Below are 17,443 nucleotides of genomic sequence, written 5' to 3' on the forward strand. Positions count from 1 at the left end.
AGCGAGGGAGCTCAGCAGTCTCAGAACGCTTCACTTTCTGTAAGATGGAAGAGAAACAAACAGAGCTACTGACATCAGCAAGCCAAGGCTTAACAGTCTAGAAAGAAAACATATAATATACACAGCCTAAGGCTCTTAAAACCAAGGCACATAAAAATATAATACACTACAATACACTATAGGTGTATATAATTACTTAATGTGGCTCTATATAATATGTCAGTGACACCAAGAATATCAGACGTCTGATGTTATTCGGGTGACGTTATAAGAATGAGTGTATTGGAACAGCAACATTACCGGGGATCTTAAACACTGCGTATACCGTGTTATGTGAGTGACAGAATGCATGACAGTGATCTGTCTGGTACAGTGGGCTGGCCTTCACTAACCATCTGTGTTTGTAAATAGGACTATAGTGTACCCAGTGAAAATGTCAACAAATGTATCCTCTTCCCTTAAGTACAGATGTAATTAATATGATATTGAATCGAATGATTGTATAACTACTTGAAATGACAAGTTCCACAATGCATTTATTTTCAATTATTTTCTTTTGTTGTTGTTGTTGCTGCCTGTCAGTGGAATCGTTCAGAATATACAAATGGAATTTTATAGTCTGGAACCAGTTGGTCATTTCAAGTTACTTAACTGATTTCTTTAGGCAGGAATTTGTCTAGTGTGTTCACATATAAAGCAAAGATTAATGTACACTTTTTGCATGAGTCTATCTAATCCTGCACCATAAAACATAACGAGAAGGACTGGTGGAAGATAACAGACAGAAACAATATGACTACCGGAGACGGCAGTGGAGAATTTCTACAGCCTGACACTGTTTTTTATTTTCATGTAAAATTTCAAGTTATGCACGTTGCATGTATGTTGTTTTCTGTTTAGGCAGGACTTTACTTGACGACTTATTTAATTTCTTTCAATTACATGGTTTTATTTATCTTTAATATGAGATTTCAATGAATGAATGAATGTTTTGTCTTATTTGATAGTTTTATCTTGTACTGATTTTATGACTGGCTGTAGAATGAATTCTCTTTCATCTGAAATTCCCAATTTTAATTTACATTTGCATCATTTACTCTTCCTGGGTTGTTTTTCTCTCTATTTTTTTTAAACCACCCTTCATCAGAATCAGTTTCTGACCACAGGACTGCTGCTGGCTATAGATTTTAGGCGGTAGACTGTGGAAAATGTGGGAAAGTTCAAGGACAAGAATATGTATGCAAGGCACTGTATTGTGGTGCAGTAATGCCACACTTCACCTGCTCTTTGAGGGCCAGTATGGTGCGATATTCAATCTGTTGCTTCTTGATTTGGACCCACTCTGGTTCGTCAGGAATAACAAAGGCCAGAATCATTTTCACCACAATCAAAACGTGCTGCAGAAACAAAAACAAAAACACAACACTATTAACGAGTGTCACCTGGCTCTCGGGTCCTTTAATGGACGAGTGATAACAGGTCAAAAGTAATGACTGTGTTCAGCAACGTGCAAACAGTGTTTTTTTTTATTTCCATAGTTTGTCAGAGGGACAGGTGGTTTTGTCTTTGTCATGACGTGTTTATCAGTGCTTGAGCTACCAATATTTGCTTCTTTCACTTCCTGGCATCACTGCATGTGTTACATTGTACCAAGCAATTACTTGGTACTTTGTATGAAGATATCAGATGTTTGATGAGTTTATGTTACTACTGTGATTGTAGTGGTGAATATAGCACACACTCCGCTTTCACAGGAATATGTCTTGGTAGCTTTGGGGGTCTCAATTTCACTCACAAGAATTCCAAATAGTCTGAAACGTTATTGCAAACTTTACTGAGGGAACGCTGGAATACACTTTTAATATACAGTATTTTTATATAAAGCCCTCTTCTTTGTCACGACCTTAAAAATGGTTTTGCTGCACGATATCGAATGGATGGTTATTAATTGGATTCTACAACCCCAATTCCAAAAAATTTGGGACGCTGTGTAAAATGTAAATAAATGTAAATGAAAACAGAATGCAATGATTTGCAAATCTCATGAACCCATATGTTAATAGAACAACAGAACATAAAAAAAAACATATCAAATGTTTAAACTGAGTAAATGTACTATTTTAAATGTACCACGTCTCAAAAAAGTTGGGGCAACAAAAGGCTGGCAAAGTAAATGTTACTAAAAGAAACAGCTGGAGGAACATTTAGCAACTAATTATGTTAATTGGCAGCAGGTCAGGAACATGATTGGGTATTAAAAAAGTATCTTAGAGAGGCGGAGTCTCTCTAAGATACTTTCATACAAAGATGGGATGGAATCTGGATAGAAGCAGATGTTGCTCTAAAACCTGTATATACCTTTCAGCATTGATGCTACCTTTCCAGATGTGCAAGCTTCCCTTTCCATGTGTACTAATGCACCCCCATACCATCAGAGATGCAGGCTTTTGAACTGAGCTCTGATAAAAAGCTGGATGGTCCCTCTCCTCTTTAGTCCTCTTTACTTTAGAGGACGTGGCATCCATGGTTTCCAAAAAGAATTTCAAATTTCGATCCATCTGACCACAGAACAGTTTTCCACTTTGCCTCAGTCCATTTTAAATGAGCTTTGGCCCAGAGAAGACTGCAGCGTTTCTGGATCATATTCACATATGGCTTCTTCTTTGCATGATAGAGCTTTAACCAGCATTTGTGGATGGCACGGCGAACTGTGTTCACAGACAGGGAGTTCTGGAGGTTTTTCTGAGCCCACGCAGTGATTTCCATTACAGAATCATGTCTGTTTTTAATGCAGTGCCGCTGAGGGCCCGAAGATCACGGGCATGCAATATTGATTTTCACCCTTGTCCCTTGCGCACAATATTTCTCCAGATTCTCTGAATATTTTGATGATATTATGTACTGTAGATGATGAGATATTCATAGTCTTCCCAATTTTACATTTAGGAACATTATTCTGAAATTGTTCCACAAATTGTAGACACAGTTTTTTTTTTGCATATTGGTGAACCTCTGCCCATCTTTATGTCTGAAAGATACACTTTTTACACCTAATCATATTGCTGACCTGTTGCCAATTAACCTCCAGCTGGTTCTTTTTAGTAACACTTATTTTTCCAGCCTTTTGTTGCCTCCGTCCCAACTTTTTTGAGACGTATTGCGGTCATCAAATTCAAAATTACCTTATTTTTTTATTAAAATGGTACATTTCCTCAGTTTAAACATTTGATATGTTTTCTATGTTATATTGTGAATAACATATGGGTTTATGAGATTTGCAAATCAATGCATTCTGTTTTTATTTACATTTATTTATATTTATTTACACAGCATCCCAACTTTTTTGGAATTGGGGTTGTAAATACGAAGCACAAATGCTTGAGGCTGCAATTTGGGTCCATTTAAGTAGCCTACTGTAAGACCACTGAATCATCACACTCATATTCATGAGGTGCTTGATGTAGTAAAGGTCTCCAAATAAAGGCATGTGAATTATGGCATACTTTATTTCATCTTATCTAGTGGAAACATGAATAGGCTATTAGGCACTGCATCTAACTTTGTTGCCAGAGCCTTAAATAGAAGGAAATCCTGTGTGAAGACAAGTTGAAGATGATGGGTTTTACATCAATACCAGTTCAAATAATACATGTAAAATCAAGCTAAAAAATCAGAAACAAAAATACATTACTATGGTTAAATAATTTCATAAAGGAAACAATAAAGTTTATACTAAAATGATGCTATTGCCTCCTCATTGTATTTATCTTCCATGGTTTATGTGATATGAATGCATAGTGTAGTGCTATTGCTAATGTTTTTAATATGATTTGACAGCCCTAATGTGTTTGTGTTTATCCCACCTCCACTATGACAGTGAATATCAGCACAACACTCGGGTTTAGTCCAGAGTCCTGAGTGAATGCTTTTATTCGTGGAGCTAAAAACAGCAGCCAGCAGTTCGACATGACTGAGAAAAACGCCAACACCTCGAATGCTGTCTGAGGAGTGTAAACACACACACACACACACACACACACAGAATAAACAAAAGCACAGCAAAATTACACACAAAAAAGAGGAACTGGTAGCTCAGCTGTCAGAGGGAGAAACGTTTAAAAAGGACATGTTGTAAATTGTCCAATCCACTAAACAAATATTTAGAAAAATGTTCAGGTCCCTGTATAGTTTTCTTTATGTAAGATGCAACAACACATTACTTCCTAAATCTTCTAGACTTTTTTTTTGCACTGTTTCAAAATGGGGTGTGGCCATGTTTGTACTGCAAATATGATCACAACCCAACTTCAATCGACACAGCAGTTTTGAGTACAGGATTCTCGTGTCCTGTGAGTCACCAATATAAAATCCTTTGCAACATGGCCCTGTGGTCAGGTATGAATATGCATGTGTGTGTGTGTGTGTGTGTGTGTGTGTGTGTCACCTGCCAGACGCCTATGCTGGCCTCAGGTGGAGAGAAGGGCTTTCGGAAGAGGCGGCAGATCTTGTAGGCATCACCGCGAATCTCTGTGATGTTGTTAATTAGCAGGAGCACAGCCGTGAGTGGATACACACATGAGAAGAGACTCAGATAACCAAACTGCACCAGCAGCTCAATGTATTCCAGAAATAGACCCTGCAAACACACACACACACATAGAGTCATGGCTCTGAACAAATGTGGCCCACACAACAGTGAACAAACTGTCCATTGTCCATTTGGTCACAAATTTCTAACGTCAAGATGCATGACAAGAAGCGGTAAAGCCTTCGTTTACCCTATTGCAAGATTCTGTTCATGGTTGTGAAAGTCTGAAAGAGCAGAATTGTCTTGCTCTCTGGGTGGGAAGGATGGCCTTCCTCTCTACGTAGGGCACAGAGGACCTCTATTCATCTTCAGTAAGCACTTTATTCTGATCAGGGTTGCGGTGGATCCAGAGCCGATCCTGATTACGCGGGAGTTTTCACCCCGGATGGAATTCACCCCAGAGAATTCACCCTAGTCCATTGCAGGGCAGCATTCACACACTTATTCACACCTGTGGTCAAATTTAGCAATTCTACCTATGTGCGTGTTTTTTTTGCTTGGATAGTAGAAGGAAACTGAAGAACCAAGAGGAAACCCATGTAAACCTGAGGAGAACATGCAAAACTCCTCACAGACACTAACTAATTCAAGCTCAGGCTTGAATCAGGGACCCTAGAGCTGTGAGGCAGTAATGTTACCCACTGTACCACCATGCTACCCTTCAGGTGCTTTTAGTTGCACTATAATGTTGCATGAACAACAGTTTTATAAGATGCAACAGCTTCAAGTGTTTCGGAGGTAGCACATGTTGGTCTACACCCTTCAAAAACAGGTCGTGCAACAGAGGAGACTCAGCCAATGAATGGGAATTAGTAATGACTACATTTGGAGACAAATGGGGTACAATCCAGAAAAACTCACAAAAATCTGTTCACCAAAAATAAACAATTAGATTTGTTTATTTTTATAAAATATTGATAACTACATAAAATATCTATATGCAAAACATTACAGATAAATTTGAAGTTTTTCTTTGCAGCAAACAAAATAAAACCTATATGTACTGCTAATGACTATGTAAGTTTCTAATGTACAGTTTTATGGTGCGAGAGAGAGAGAGAGAGAGAGAGAGAGAGAGAGAGAGAGAGAGAGCTCACAGGAAATGGGGGCAGACTGCCTTCAGCCTGCATGTGATCAGCTGCCGGGTCGTCCTCCTTCAGCTCTTTCTGTGAAGAGCCGTAGAAACGATCTACTACAAACGGCACCAACACCTCCGTAAACTGGTTCACCACCTGAGACAAGATCAGCAGTGATGACAGCCTCTGCACACACAGGAAAAGGAATGGAAAAGCACATGAATTCATGTAAATGAATGAGTAGAAACTAAGTTTTAAAATGTATTCATTAAAATACAAATTGGAAGACAAAAAAAAGCAGTGAGCTGGTCTCACCTTGCGTAGGAGCTGCAGGTCCTGTTTGAAGACTGCAATGTGGAACAGCACAGCAAAGTTGTTGAAAAAGGTGAACTGGAAGAAAGAGAGAGTGGGAAATGGCTTCACTTAGCTCTGAAGGTCACTGTAATGTCCTTTGGGTTTTGCACTTATCACCATTCAAAATCCACCTGCGACTTTTGGAAGAGAATACCTGCTCTGGTAATAACTGCTTAATGGAAGTGTGTATTTATGGGAAGGGAAGGGGACGTTACACGTGGGAGATATTCCTTCCAATGTCAAATGTTGTAATTGATGTCATCATACAATCTCTGCAAGACTCATTTTATCTGTAGCTTCTACCATTGTTACGGTACCACCGGCAGATGGCGCTTTGCCGATTGAAGTGCGCATGGACGTTAAAGCTGTGTCAAGTGTTGCCAGCTGTCGGCAATCAAGAGACTGGTTACTTAAACCCCTCGTGTTGCTGTGCACATCGCGTGGCATTAATGTCAGGTCAGGTCAAGTCAAGTCAAGTCAAGTCAAGTCAGGTCAGGTCAGGTCAGGTCAGGTCAGGTCAAGTCAGGTCAAGTCAGGTCAGGTCAGGTCAGGTCAAGTCAAGTCAAGTCAGGACTAATGGTGTAAGGACTAACAGAGAAGAAGACAGAATGGATAATGGTGCCAGGTTGTGATGTTGCCATGCTCTGTCTGTTTTCCTGTTCCTTAGCTTACGCTTTGTTAAGAGTGTTTATGCCATGCCAGAGTTAAGATTGTGTATGCCCTGTCCTAGTTAAGAGTGGTTATGCCCTGTCATAGATAAGAGTGCTTATGTCCTATCATGGTTAAGTGTTTATGCCATGTCATAGATAAGAGTGCTTCGGCCCTGTCATAGTTAAATGATGTGTTCATGTTCTAGTTAAAAGATGTGTTCATGCTCTAGTTAAAGGATGTGTTCATGCTCTAGTAAAGGATGTGTTCATGCTCCAGTTAAAGGATGTGTTCATGCTCTAGTTAAGGATGTGTTCATGCTCTAGTTAAAGGATGTGTTCATGTCTTAGTTTAGAGGAGTGTTCCTGCCTAAGTTAAATGTATGTTTGGTGCATGAGTTAAGCTACTGGTTCTAGGCATAAGCCTGTCCTAAGTTTTGTGCTTCACGTTTCATCCCGAGTTGAGGGATAGGTTTTCCGTTGTAAGTCTTTAGCGTAAGTTCAAATAAAGACTGTACTCCTGCACTTACTTCCTGTCTCCAAGTCCTGTTTCGTAACAACCATATACTAGCAACCAACTGATTACAATAGACATGCAATAATCTCTGGAAAATGTCTGTTTTTATAGTGTTAATTATAATTAAATTATCGTTAATGATATAAAAACTGCAATTTGCTTAAATTATGAATTATGTTAGTCAATGAAATTCAACCAATCTAAATGAGAGAGAGAGAAATGAGAAATCAGTGTGACTCACCACCAGAACTTTAGTTGTGTGATGATTCTGAAAAGCTGATTCTTCTCTGTGGTTCTCTGAGAAGAGAGAGGGAGAGAAAGAGTGATAGAGTGTTAAACAGAAGCATTCTTTCCCCATTTGTCCTGATTACATTATAAGCATACTGTTTAACATACTTTTTGCGGCTTGTGCCCATACTTGAATCACACTCAAGATGAATGTGATCAGTTCCTGGAACCACACACTGAACTCTCAGAGCAAACGATCTCAGGTTAAGCACAAAAGGTAATTTACTATTCAGCAAAAAAGGCCTCTTATCCAGACTTTTAAGGATTTCAATTTCAAACTAAATTCAGGTACTTTAAGCACTTTAAGCCTAGCGCATGTTACACGATATTTGCACCAATTTCCTAGTTTTACCAGTTTCCCCCAATTTTGGCACTCAGTTTGTGTGAGTGTGTAGTGTTTGTGTAGTGTGCAGTGTGAATAGTTCAGCATTGCAATTTTCTCTGAGGCTCTGATGTTTTAAAGCATTCTTGGTTTTGTCTGAAATGAATAGCGTCAACCCCTCTAAGAATAGTCGCAATACAGTGACATAATCAATGAGTGTCTGAGAGGAAATCCTCTGCATACCAAATGGTTGTAAGGGACAGCAAAAATAAAAAACAAGTATGACCTGACTCCCTGCGCCCAGTATAAAAATAGCTTTTCACTTCTTTTCACTATCCTCCCCAACCTCTTATTTCTTGCTTTTCCATACAAAATAGTGACCTTTTGTATCACATGATAAGCCAAAAGCCTCATCTGGAAGTGATCATGCAGCAGCACACCCCTACAACACCTAAACAACTGATCGCAATCGATTAAAGTTGTACAGTGTGAAAGGCTTGGTGATTCTGACGGCTCGAACGTTGTGTAGTGTGAATTCAGCATGTTGGAGGAACCCTGATGACATGATCACCGAAACGTTGTTAAAACAACAAGACGTTCATGCATTGTCAATATCTTTTAGACACTGTGTCTGAAATAATGAAAGAATATGCTCTCTCTGATTTACCCCATTCGGTGAGCTTCAGTGCAACAGTGCGGTAGGCATTCCCCAGCATGTTGGTGTAGACGATGTGCATGACGGAGGGCAGGTAGGACAACGTGGCAGTTATAATGGATCCGGAAGCCTTGTGAATTGAAGACATGGTGCTTTCACAGAAATAAAACCCCACCATGCCAAGGACAACAAGTCCAAGAAAAAGTCCCACCACGGGCACAGAGACCAGGCCCACCCGCATCTGCCTCTTCCAATCGGGGAAAAGTGGTTCTCTTCTGCCCGTCACAGGATTGATTCCCAGCTCGCCCTGGAAACCAGGCCTTGGTTCCTGGAACTGCTCAGTTAGTGTCAGTGTCCCCCAGTGGTATGACAGAGCAGCGCTGCGTCTCTTCCATAGCTCCATAAACACGGTCGACCAGATCATGCTGAACACAGCCTGCACCATGTGGGAGCTCACGGACAGATCCAGGTCATCACTGGCATCTGAGGAACCCGGGCCAGGGGTTGAATTGTCTGCTTTAGATCCATTGGGGGGTGGGGCTCCAGGAAGGAAGAAGGTTATGAAGACACCCAGAACTGCTGGAGGTACCAGAGCCCACGTGTAGAAGTCTAAGAAGCTGAAGTAGAAAGCAATGGAGCCGCCGAAGTAAGCATGAATGGACTCTGTGGTGGAGAGATGGGATAGAGTGAGAGCTAATAAAAACTCTCTTTAACAAAGAATTTTCCACTTTGAAACATTTTTAGGAGGATAATTATCTCTTGGGAGTAAGAATGTCAAGATCCACTAACGGCCATTATAAAATGGTCATAAATGACAATGGTGGCATTAGCAGTGGTAAAATATTCAAGCAATACCGGGCAAATGTAATACAGCGCAAACACAAAGGAAAAAGAAATAACAAGATAAGGTACGATGTAAGATGTTGTACATAGGGTTTTAATCAAAGTGATAAAAATGAAAAGGTATGCTAGTATGCTATAGTAGAACTTGTATTCTTTCATAATTACATGATCCCACGAAATTCTTCCATAAATATGGAATGCTACAAAGTTCTTCATAATATATTTAGCATATAATTAAGAGTCTTAATGAGGAGAGAAAAGCAATTCTTTAAAAAGCAGCTTCTCTTTTAAAACAAGAGTGTATGTGTTTCTGCCCTCATGCACTGGGTGAGGATTTGCATGGTTTTGTTTGCCAGTGTATGCATATGTGCGAGTATGGGTGTGTCTCAGCTGTGTAAGCATATGTCTATAGAACTCTGTGTGTGTGTGTGTGGGTTTTTGTGAATCATCCAAACCAGAAGGGTAACCTACGTTGTCATGACCAGCAAGATACAAAGTACAGTGAAGGGAAATAAGTATTTGGACACTTTGGTTTATGTTATTTAATATATTACTGGTGCATGTATCCATGCACCAGTAATATGATGTTTGACTCTATACTTACAAATATTAAGAAAAAAGTATGTATTCATAAACAGACACAAAAAAATCTAATTAACAATATTAGTACTTTGTTGCAAAGCTGTTTTTGGAGTTACAGATTTGAGATGACCACGGTAAGAATTAATTAGCACTGAAAGCATTGTGGTTTAATTTTGGCCCATTCCTCTTGCCAACATATATTCAATTCCCCAGGGTTATGAGGGAATTAGCAAGTCCCTCTGATGGACTTGCTATTTCAGAATCCTCCAAAAAGCATCAATAAGATTCAAGTCAGGGACGAGCTAGGCCATACAAGGACTTGTTATTTGGGCTATATGTTTGGGGTTACTGTCTTTTTGAGACTTCCTTCTTCTCCATAGTTTCCGTTTCTTGGCTGATGAGATTCAATTCTCCTCTAATATATCCAGGTACGTCACTCCATTCATGACATCTAATGCCCCAGTACCATTTGCAGAGACGCAGCCCCATAAAATGATGCTCCCGCCTCAGTACTAGATGGTGAGGAAGTGAGTATGGTGTTATTAGGATCATATGCACAACCCTTCTTTCTCCAAACACGACGAGCTGAATTATTGCCGGAGAGTTGTATTTTTTATTTCGTCTGACCAAAGTATATTGCTCATAAAGAGTTCTTTGAATTCTTCTCTTCTGATTTGCACTTCCTTTTTTACAGAGGAGGTTTGCATGAGGTGTAGGAATGGAGAGAATTGTGGTGCAGTTCATTGCTTATTGTTCTAAGTGTAACTGCTGGTCCTGTCCTATATATTTTTTTCATGAATGTAGTTTTTTAAAACAAATCTTTGTCTATGTTTATGAATACATACTTTTTAGTTCATATTTCTATATTAACAAAACCACAGTGTCTGAATACTCATTTTTCCTCACTATAATGTGGGTTTTATGAAAGCTATGTGCTTCTTATTTCAAAACTGAACCAATCTTTGTGGATGGTAAAGTTAAGGTTAGATTTAAGATTAGGTGAAGAAAATCTGTATTACTTATCGATAGTTGCATACTTACAATATATATATTTATATATATATATATATATATATATATATATATATATATATATATATATATATATATATCACATATGTATGTATAAATCTGTCCTGAAATGTCACTAAACAAAATGTATGTGTACCTAAAGGCTGTCCCCACAAGCTTTTCTTTAAATACCAGTCTTTGCCAAGAGCATTTAGCTTCTTTTCATCACAAAGGGGGAAAACATCCTGGATCACTCCTGCTTTCTGCAGCTTCTGAACTATAGCACAGAGAGAGCGAGAGTGAGAGAGAGCGAGAGAGAGAGAGAGAGAGAGAGAGAGAGAGAGAGAGAGAGAGAGAGGGAGAAACGTGGTCATAGCATTACCATTTTATCATCACTGAGCAGGAGGGGATTGAGCGCAGCATGACTAAGCAGTTGAGTGAGAGAGAGAGAGAGAGTGAGATAGAGAAAGAGAGTGAGAGAGACAGAGAGAAAGAGAGAGAGAGAAAGGGACTCTAAGGTCACACATACACACTGTCCCAGTCTGTCTCCACTCTATATATAAACAAACACTGTGGATGGCACTTCAAAAAGAGAGACAACGCGATACCTAATGGTTTTGCATACACACTGTCTTTCTGCTTCAGCCTCCACTCTGTGCATATGAAAATGTACTGTAATGCAATTCACAGAAATAGACTGAGACAGAAAACACACACACTGTAGTGTTGCTGTGCTCGAAAGCCAGAACATTATTAGCATACCTTTACCGGTAATGGAAGTGTGTTGTTCTAGCTTGCAGCCATCAGACAGTATTTGTCCAGGATCCGCATATTCATATTTTCAAATTCCTTATACGGGATAAACAGTCATCGAGACGTAACTCCTTTTCACTGAAATATACTGCCCCCCCCCCGGTATTCAACAAGGTGAACTTCGGTGTCAGTCTCTGTCTCTCTCTCTCTCTCTACTGACAAACATGCTGTAACTCACGTATGTTCTGTCTGGATTTAAGGATGCCCTTGTCTCCAGGTATTCCAGGGATGCGCTGGTCTTTCATGGCTCTCATGGACTCCAGCTCATGTTGGACGATGTACTGTCTCTCAGCCAGAGTCAGGAACTTCTGCATGTCATCTACACACAGAACACAGCTGCTACACAAACAGCCTTGTAGCTATAAATACAAAACGATGCAAACATAATTATAATGTATTATTTACAGAGTTATAGCATTGTGTTAATCTCTTTTTTTCCCTGTAACTCTTAGTCTTCCATAGTTTATAAAAGTCATAAAGGCATTCCACATCAGTTAGGAGATGCAGCTGGGCTCTCTGGGTATTAATCAAAGGTCATTGTCCTTTAGATGGCTTCATTATTATGGATACAAAAGATCATTTTTAATTTAATTTTTAATCCAAAAATATTTTAATAATCAATCCATGGGGCCAAGTTGTGTATGCATTGATTTATACCTCACCTTGGTCTTATTGTTTATGTATTCTAAATCAAAATATCATGTATGATTACTAATATCATTGCCCACTTTCCCTTCTTTACATTGCTGCATATTGCATCAAGCAGCAACGCCGTTTCTTATCCATTTCAGTCTATTCAAGTTTAATGCTGTTCTTTTGAAGCCAGCTCTTTACTTACTGATGTTATTAAAGTTGTTACGGTCATGAAAGGAAAACAAGATCATATTGCCCTCTTTGTCAGCTTTGCAGAGTCCCAGTTCTTCTGTGGCCCTGAGTAAGGTACAGCGAGGTGCCGCAACCACAAGTCGTCCCCAGCTGGCATCTTCACCAGGGTGTACGAGTAGGTGTGCCCCTAAAACACACAGCAGAGGAAGGAGAGAGGGACTCTGTATGATTTAGCACTCAAACATTCACTGAACTAAAGCAGTTACAATGTATGACACAGGGTATTGGTATGTACACAATAAAGAAATGCCACCATTTTGTTTTTGATAAAATGTCCATTGAGTACTTATTGTTAACTATTTGGTGACAAACAATAATGATGGGAAAATATAAAGTACATTAATTCCATTTTCTGTCAAACAGCCATGCAGTACTTATTTATGCAGGTCAATACTAAAGTTCAACATAACAAATAAAATATTTACAGATTTCACACGGTTATTACTATTTAAGATTTTTGTGTGAGTTTCTGTCAAATACACGTTCCCATCATTTTTGTTCTTTTTTTTTGTTTCATAAAACAAAAACGCTGGCTCAAATTCCATCCACACCAGAAGTCTAAGTCCAGTTGTTAAATGTTGTCAATAAATGTTTAAATTTGTTTATGTAACTACAATCATCATACTTATTATTAAGTACGGAGCAAAATATTTGCACACTGGAGCAATACAGTTAAATATTATGTTTGCGTGGTATATCCATGAGCATTTAGGTGACAGTACGTGCGTCAGTAATGGATCGCCACCGTGAAATATTTTTCCTTATGTGATTTTTGCTTACTCATGGTCTCATGATGTGTTTTTGGGTTTCTGTCCATGATTCTGTCCATGTTTTTGTCAAGGTGTTTTGTCTTAGGTTTTTTCTCTCATGTTTTCCTTAACTAGCCTTGGGTTGCTTGCACGTACATATGAGTATAAAAGCCAACTGTATCCAACTAATGTTTAGACTAAGATTGAGACTACAAAATGCTGTAGTGCCCAGGGTGTCTCTGCACGCATAATAAACCATCTCTTTGACTATACCCTGGCTCTTGGTCTCCTGATTCATCTTACTTCTGGTGAAACTGAAGCATTTTAATCATCCAGAATAGATTTACATCAGTTCCTGGCGTTGTCGGCAGGATAAGGATGTACTCCATCTTATGATCCAGATGACAGACATCATCACCTATCTGACCTGATCCGGTGATCCTGTCCCTGGTGGTCTCGAGACAAGCATATGTCAACACAGGTGAGTGAGTGGGTCATCCTGGCCAAAGAACTAGCTGTATGTTTCATGAATCAGTTTAGTGAAGCTAGCTAAAATAAGTGAGCGCGACTTAAAAGAAGTTTAGTTGAAGTTTCTCGATCGAATAAGTTGCGTTGTTTTTTTTTGGTAATGACAACAAGTGTTCAGGACCCTAAGGGTGTTGGAGAGCCTTCCTCACCAGCTGTTTTCTTGCCTTTTGCTGATAACAATAGTTTTGCGGAAGAGCTAGTGCAAATGCTAGACAAAGTGTGTGGAAAGAAAAAGATTCAAACTATGTAAAGATCTTGGTATTTCAGAACAGACAGTGTGGAGTAGAGAGCAATGTTTTTCAGCTTTGGAGACCTGTGTCAGTTGTAAAGTCAGACCCTGAGGCAGCGGTGCAAGTGTTTAAACAATGGCATGTTTTCCTAATGCAAGATGTGGATGAGAAAATTGCTACACTGACGCAGGACTGTGCTAATCATAAATGTGCTGCTATCTCCGCTCAAAAAACTTGTAAGCAGGTCCAACCCTCTAATAACTCTCTCCAGGCTAAAGTCGAGGTTTTGGAAAAACAAATGTTGTCTGTGACTAAATTGATCAAACCAAAGAGGCTGTATCCATCTCTTAAGCGTTCTAAAAAACAAGTCAAAACGCAGTCTTCAAGCTCGTCATCCTCCGATGATGAGTCAGGTGACTCTGGCTTAGATCCCACAGCCATCTGCATAGCACCGATGTCGATTAAAGAATCAAAGCCAAAAGGGCAGGAGGAGGCTAAAGTGATGATAAAATATCAGCTGCTGAGCCCTGAACAAGTAGATAAAATGGCAAGGGATTTTAAACATCCAAGAGAAATGGTCATGGGTCCATTTCTGACTTTGATAACACGTAAAATCAAGATGTACAACCTGCATCCTTTGGATGTTATTGCTATATGCTCTCACTCGTGTCAGTCAGAGGGGTACAGAAATGTATGGAGGGTATCCTTGAGTGCATTCGTGGTTTTGTGGATAGTACTGAGTGTTGGCATAAACTGATTTGTCTGCCTCGATCATTCCCATGTAACCCCACATTTGCATCCAACCTTGTCTATGTCTGAAAATGAACTTCATACAGAATTCACTGGTTAATGCTGGTCATCACTGCATTTCTCTTCTCAGTATGTATAATTTGCCTCAATCATAACTTTGGTGACAATACATCCAACTTGCGGTGTAAATCTTATGAACATCATAATTACCTTAATAGGATTAATTGGAAAAGAGGTATGACAGTTTTACCATAGGGATTCTTGCCTTTTTTTCTTCAAAATGAAGGGTTACAGCACCCTCTATCACATTAGGTCCTGTGCATATCCACCCAGACAAGTAACACAATTATTTTGTAGATGTACAAATACAGATAAATGGTCTGCACTTATATAGTGCTTTTTTCTTTTTTTTTTTTTACCTTTAGTGGTTCTACAGAGCGTTTTACACTGTTTCTCATTCACCCATACACACACACCAATGGTAGCAGAGCTGCCATGCAAGACGCTAACTTGGCATCAGGAGCAACTTGGGGTTCAGTGTCTTGCCCAAGGACACTTCGGCACGTGGAGTCACGTGGGCCGGGAATCGAACCACCAACCCTACCATAAGTGGACAACCTGCTCTATCACCTGATCCACAGCCACCCCACAAGCACAAGACCATTTTTCATATCCAGTATCAGTTTCAAGCATCTGTCAGAACACTGGTAAAACCCTGACATTACTGTTTTCCTCAGTGGGCATTTTCTTAAAGTACCACGAGCATAGCTGCACAAAGGTATCACTAGGTGTGGACTATTGTTTTGCAGGGGTTTATCTGCAGTCTCCTCTCACCTCCTGCCTTATGAGGTGCTGAGATCATGGACATGATCCACTGCTTGGTGCTAGACTCCACATTCTCGGCCAGTTGAATCAGAACCAGCGGCTCCACCTCAGATGACACGCAACATGGACAGCTAACCTTGGACCACGACTCAGGGGCCATTGCTTCTGCCACGCTGGAGACGCTGTCCTGCTGCTGCTTTGGCGATGACATCCTGATGTACCTGTGGAACATTGTGTGAGACAGATAAATAAAATAAATAAAGCCCAAAGTCTTTCAGATGTCAAGTACTGTAATTGCTCAAGAGCAACAAAAAATTATTTAATCATGAATTAAATTTAATAGAAATTCTTTCATATTATTGCTCATTAGTATAGTATATAACTATGTTATATAAGACGTATTAAAATCTCAAACTGAACCAGCAGAAACTTATTCAGAAATCCATATGAATATCCAGTTATCATACTATTTGCTTAAAAAATAGTTGTGATGCCATGTATTTTATTCAGTGGTTGCACAGGTACACTCCAAACACACACTGTGTTAACTGTAGTATATGTAATAAATTGTAATAAACAGTTTGGTATATAATCAGCTGTAAACAATGTTTCTCTTACAAAAAATCTTTCTATAAATATCTGTCACAAAACCTGACAGTATATCTAGCAACCTAAGCTTCACAGCTCCAGTGCAAAGGTACAACAAACATGTCATGGCTGATCATCTACAATTTGCTGAATTATTCTTATAATTGTACGTAATAGGGCTCAGTCATTTGGTGCTTGGTTAACACTGTCTGCCTGGCTTTGTTTGGACTGGATTCTGCCTCATTAGTTATTTGCATTAAATAAAAGGGCTGCCAAAAAATGCAGACTATGTTAAGGCAAGTAATGGCAGGCAACAGGTTAGAGTGCGAGCTTGTCTCAAATGTAATTTTAAGGATTAATAGCTGTGTTGGGCTGAAAGTGAAAATGAAAATGTAGTAGAAGCATGTTTGCATGTTCACGGAAGTGCAACACATTTATGTGCTATATGTGCCTGGGGTGAGCATGTGTGTTCAGTGTTTATGTTATGAAACAACAGGAAACCATATTTAACTTACACACGGTCAAAGTCAGTAGCAACCAGGAAGACAACAGCAGAGGGACTGAGAGAGACTGAGAGAGGGAGAGAGAGGGAGAGAGAGAGAGAGAGAAGCCTGGAAATGAGGTTGATACCTGCTTTCACTTGACGCTCGGCTTGGACGTCTGGTCTTCTTTTATTTGATCACACGACTCCACCTTCCTACTGTTTTCTGAAAACAAACATGAAAGCAGGCGAATTCAAACACACACTCCTCACTGAGCTTGCACTCTGACCTGCGTACCTAACACACACAAACACACATGCACACGAAAGTGCAGATTTTTCCTTTAAACCCAATTGGTGGTAGTAGCAGCAGCAGGATTGTTGATAGCAGGAATGCAGTTCAACTTCTCCTCCCTGGCTTTAAGGGTGGGACAGGAGTGCTGTCCTCCTGACATCCTCTGGGTCCTACAGCCCTCCTTCTTCCTGCCAAAACACAAACACACACACACACATACACACCTATTTATATTAACATGGTCAATATACTGTAGGTATGTATATAATAATAACTAATAATTATTTATGAATAATTGCAAATTACACAAAATATATGCACATAAATACATATTATACTATACAGCATGCTTTGTTGTTATACATAATATATAGTAACATCAGTGCTGATTTGTGTATGTTATTATGGTACCCTTA

General features: G+C 39.5%; 1 protein-coding gene across 1 annotated transcript in view; it reads right to left on the reverse strand.

The window, feature by feature from the left end:
- The window catches only part of ano10b (anoctamin 10b), an 18,457-nt gene extending 1,246 nt beyond the window's left edge, over positions 1–17,211 (reverse strand). The window contains exons 1-13 of the mRNA XM_053631273.1: positions 16,882–17,211; positions 15,673–15,884; positions 12,535–12,708; positions 11,875–12,015; positions 11,041–11,160; positions 8,460–9,110; positions 7,424–7,479; positions 5,980–6,054; positions 5,686–5,850; positions 4,445–4,636; positions 3,864–4,001; positions 1,281–1,397; positions 1–37 (exon numbers count right to left, since the gene is read on the reverse strand). The exon at positions 1–37 is cut by the window's left edge and continues 1,246 nt beyond it. Of these exons, the coding sequence (XP_053487248.1) occupies positions 1–37; positions 1,281–1,397; positions 3,864–4,001; positions 4,445–4,636; positions 5,686–5,850; positions 5,980–6,054; positions 7,424–7,479; positions 8,460–9,110; positions 11,041–11,160; positions 11,875–12,015; positions 12,535–12,708; positions 15,673–15,874 (2,068 nt within the window). The 5' untranslated portion in view covers positions 15,875–15,884; positions 16,882–17,211. The remainder of the gene's footprint in view (positions 38–1,280; positions 1,398–3,863; positions 4,002–4,444; positions 4,637–5,685; positions 5,851–5,979; positions 6,055–7,423; positions 7,480–8,459; positions 9,111–11,040; positions 11,161–11,874; positions 12,016–12,534; positions 12,709–15,672; positions 15,885–16,881) is intronic.
- Positions 17,212–17,443: the final 232 nt, after the last annotated feature.

The sequence above is a fragment of the Ictalurus furcatus genome, chromosome 8 (genome assembly GCF_023375685.1).
Source record: "Ictalurus furcatus strain D&B chromosome 8, Billie_1.0, whole genome shotgun sequence".
NCBI classification, from domain to species: domain Eukaryota; kingdom Metazoa; phylum Chordata; class Actinopteri; order Siluriformes; family Ictaluridae; genus Ictalurus; species Ictalurus furcatus.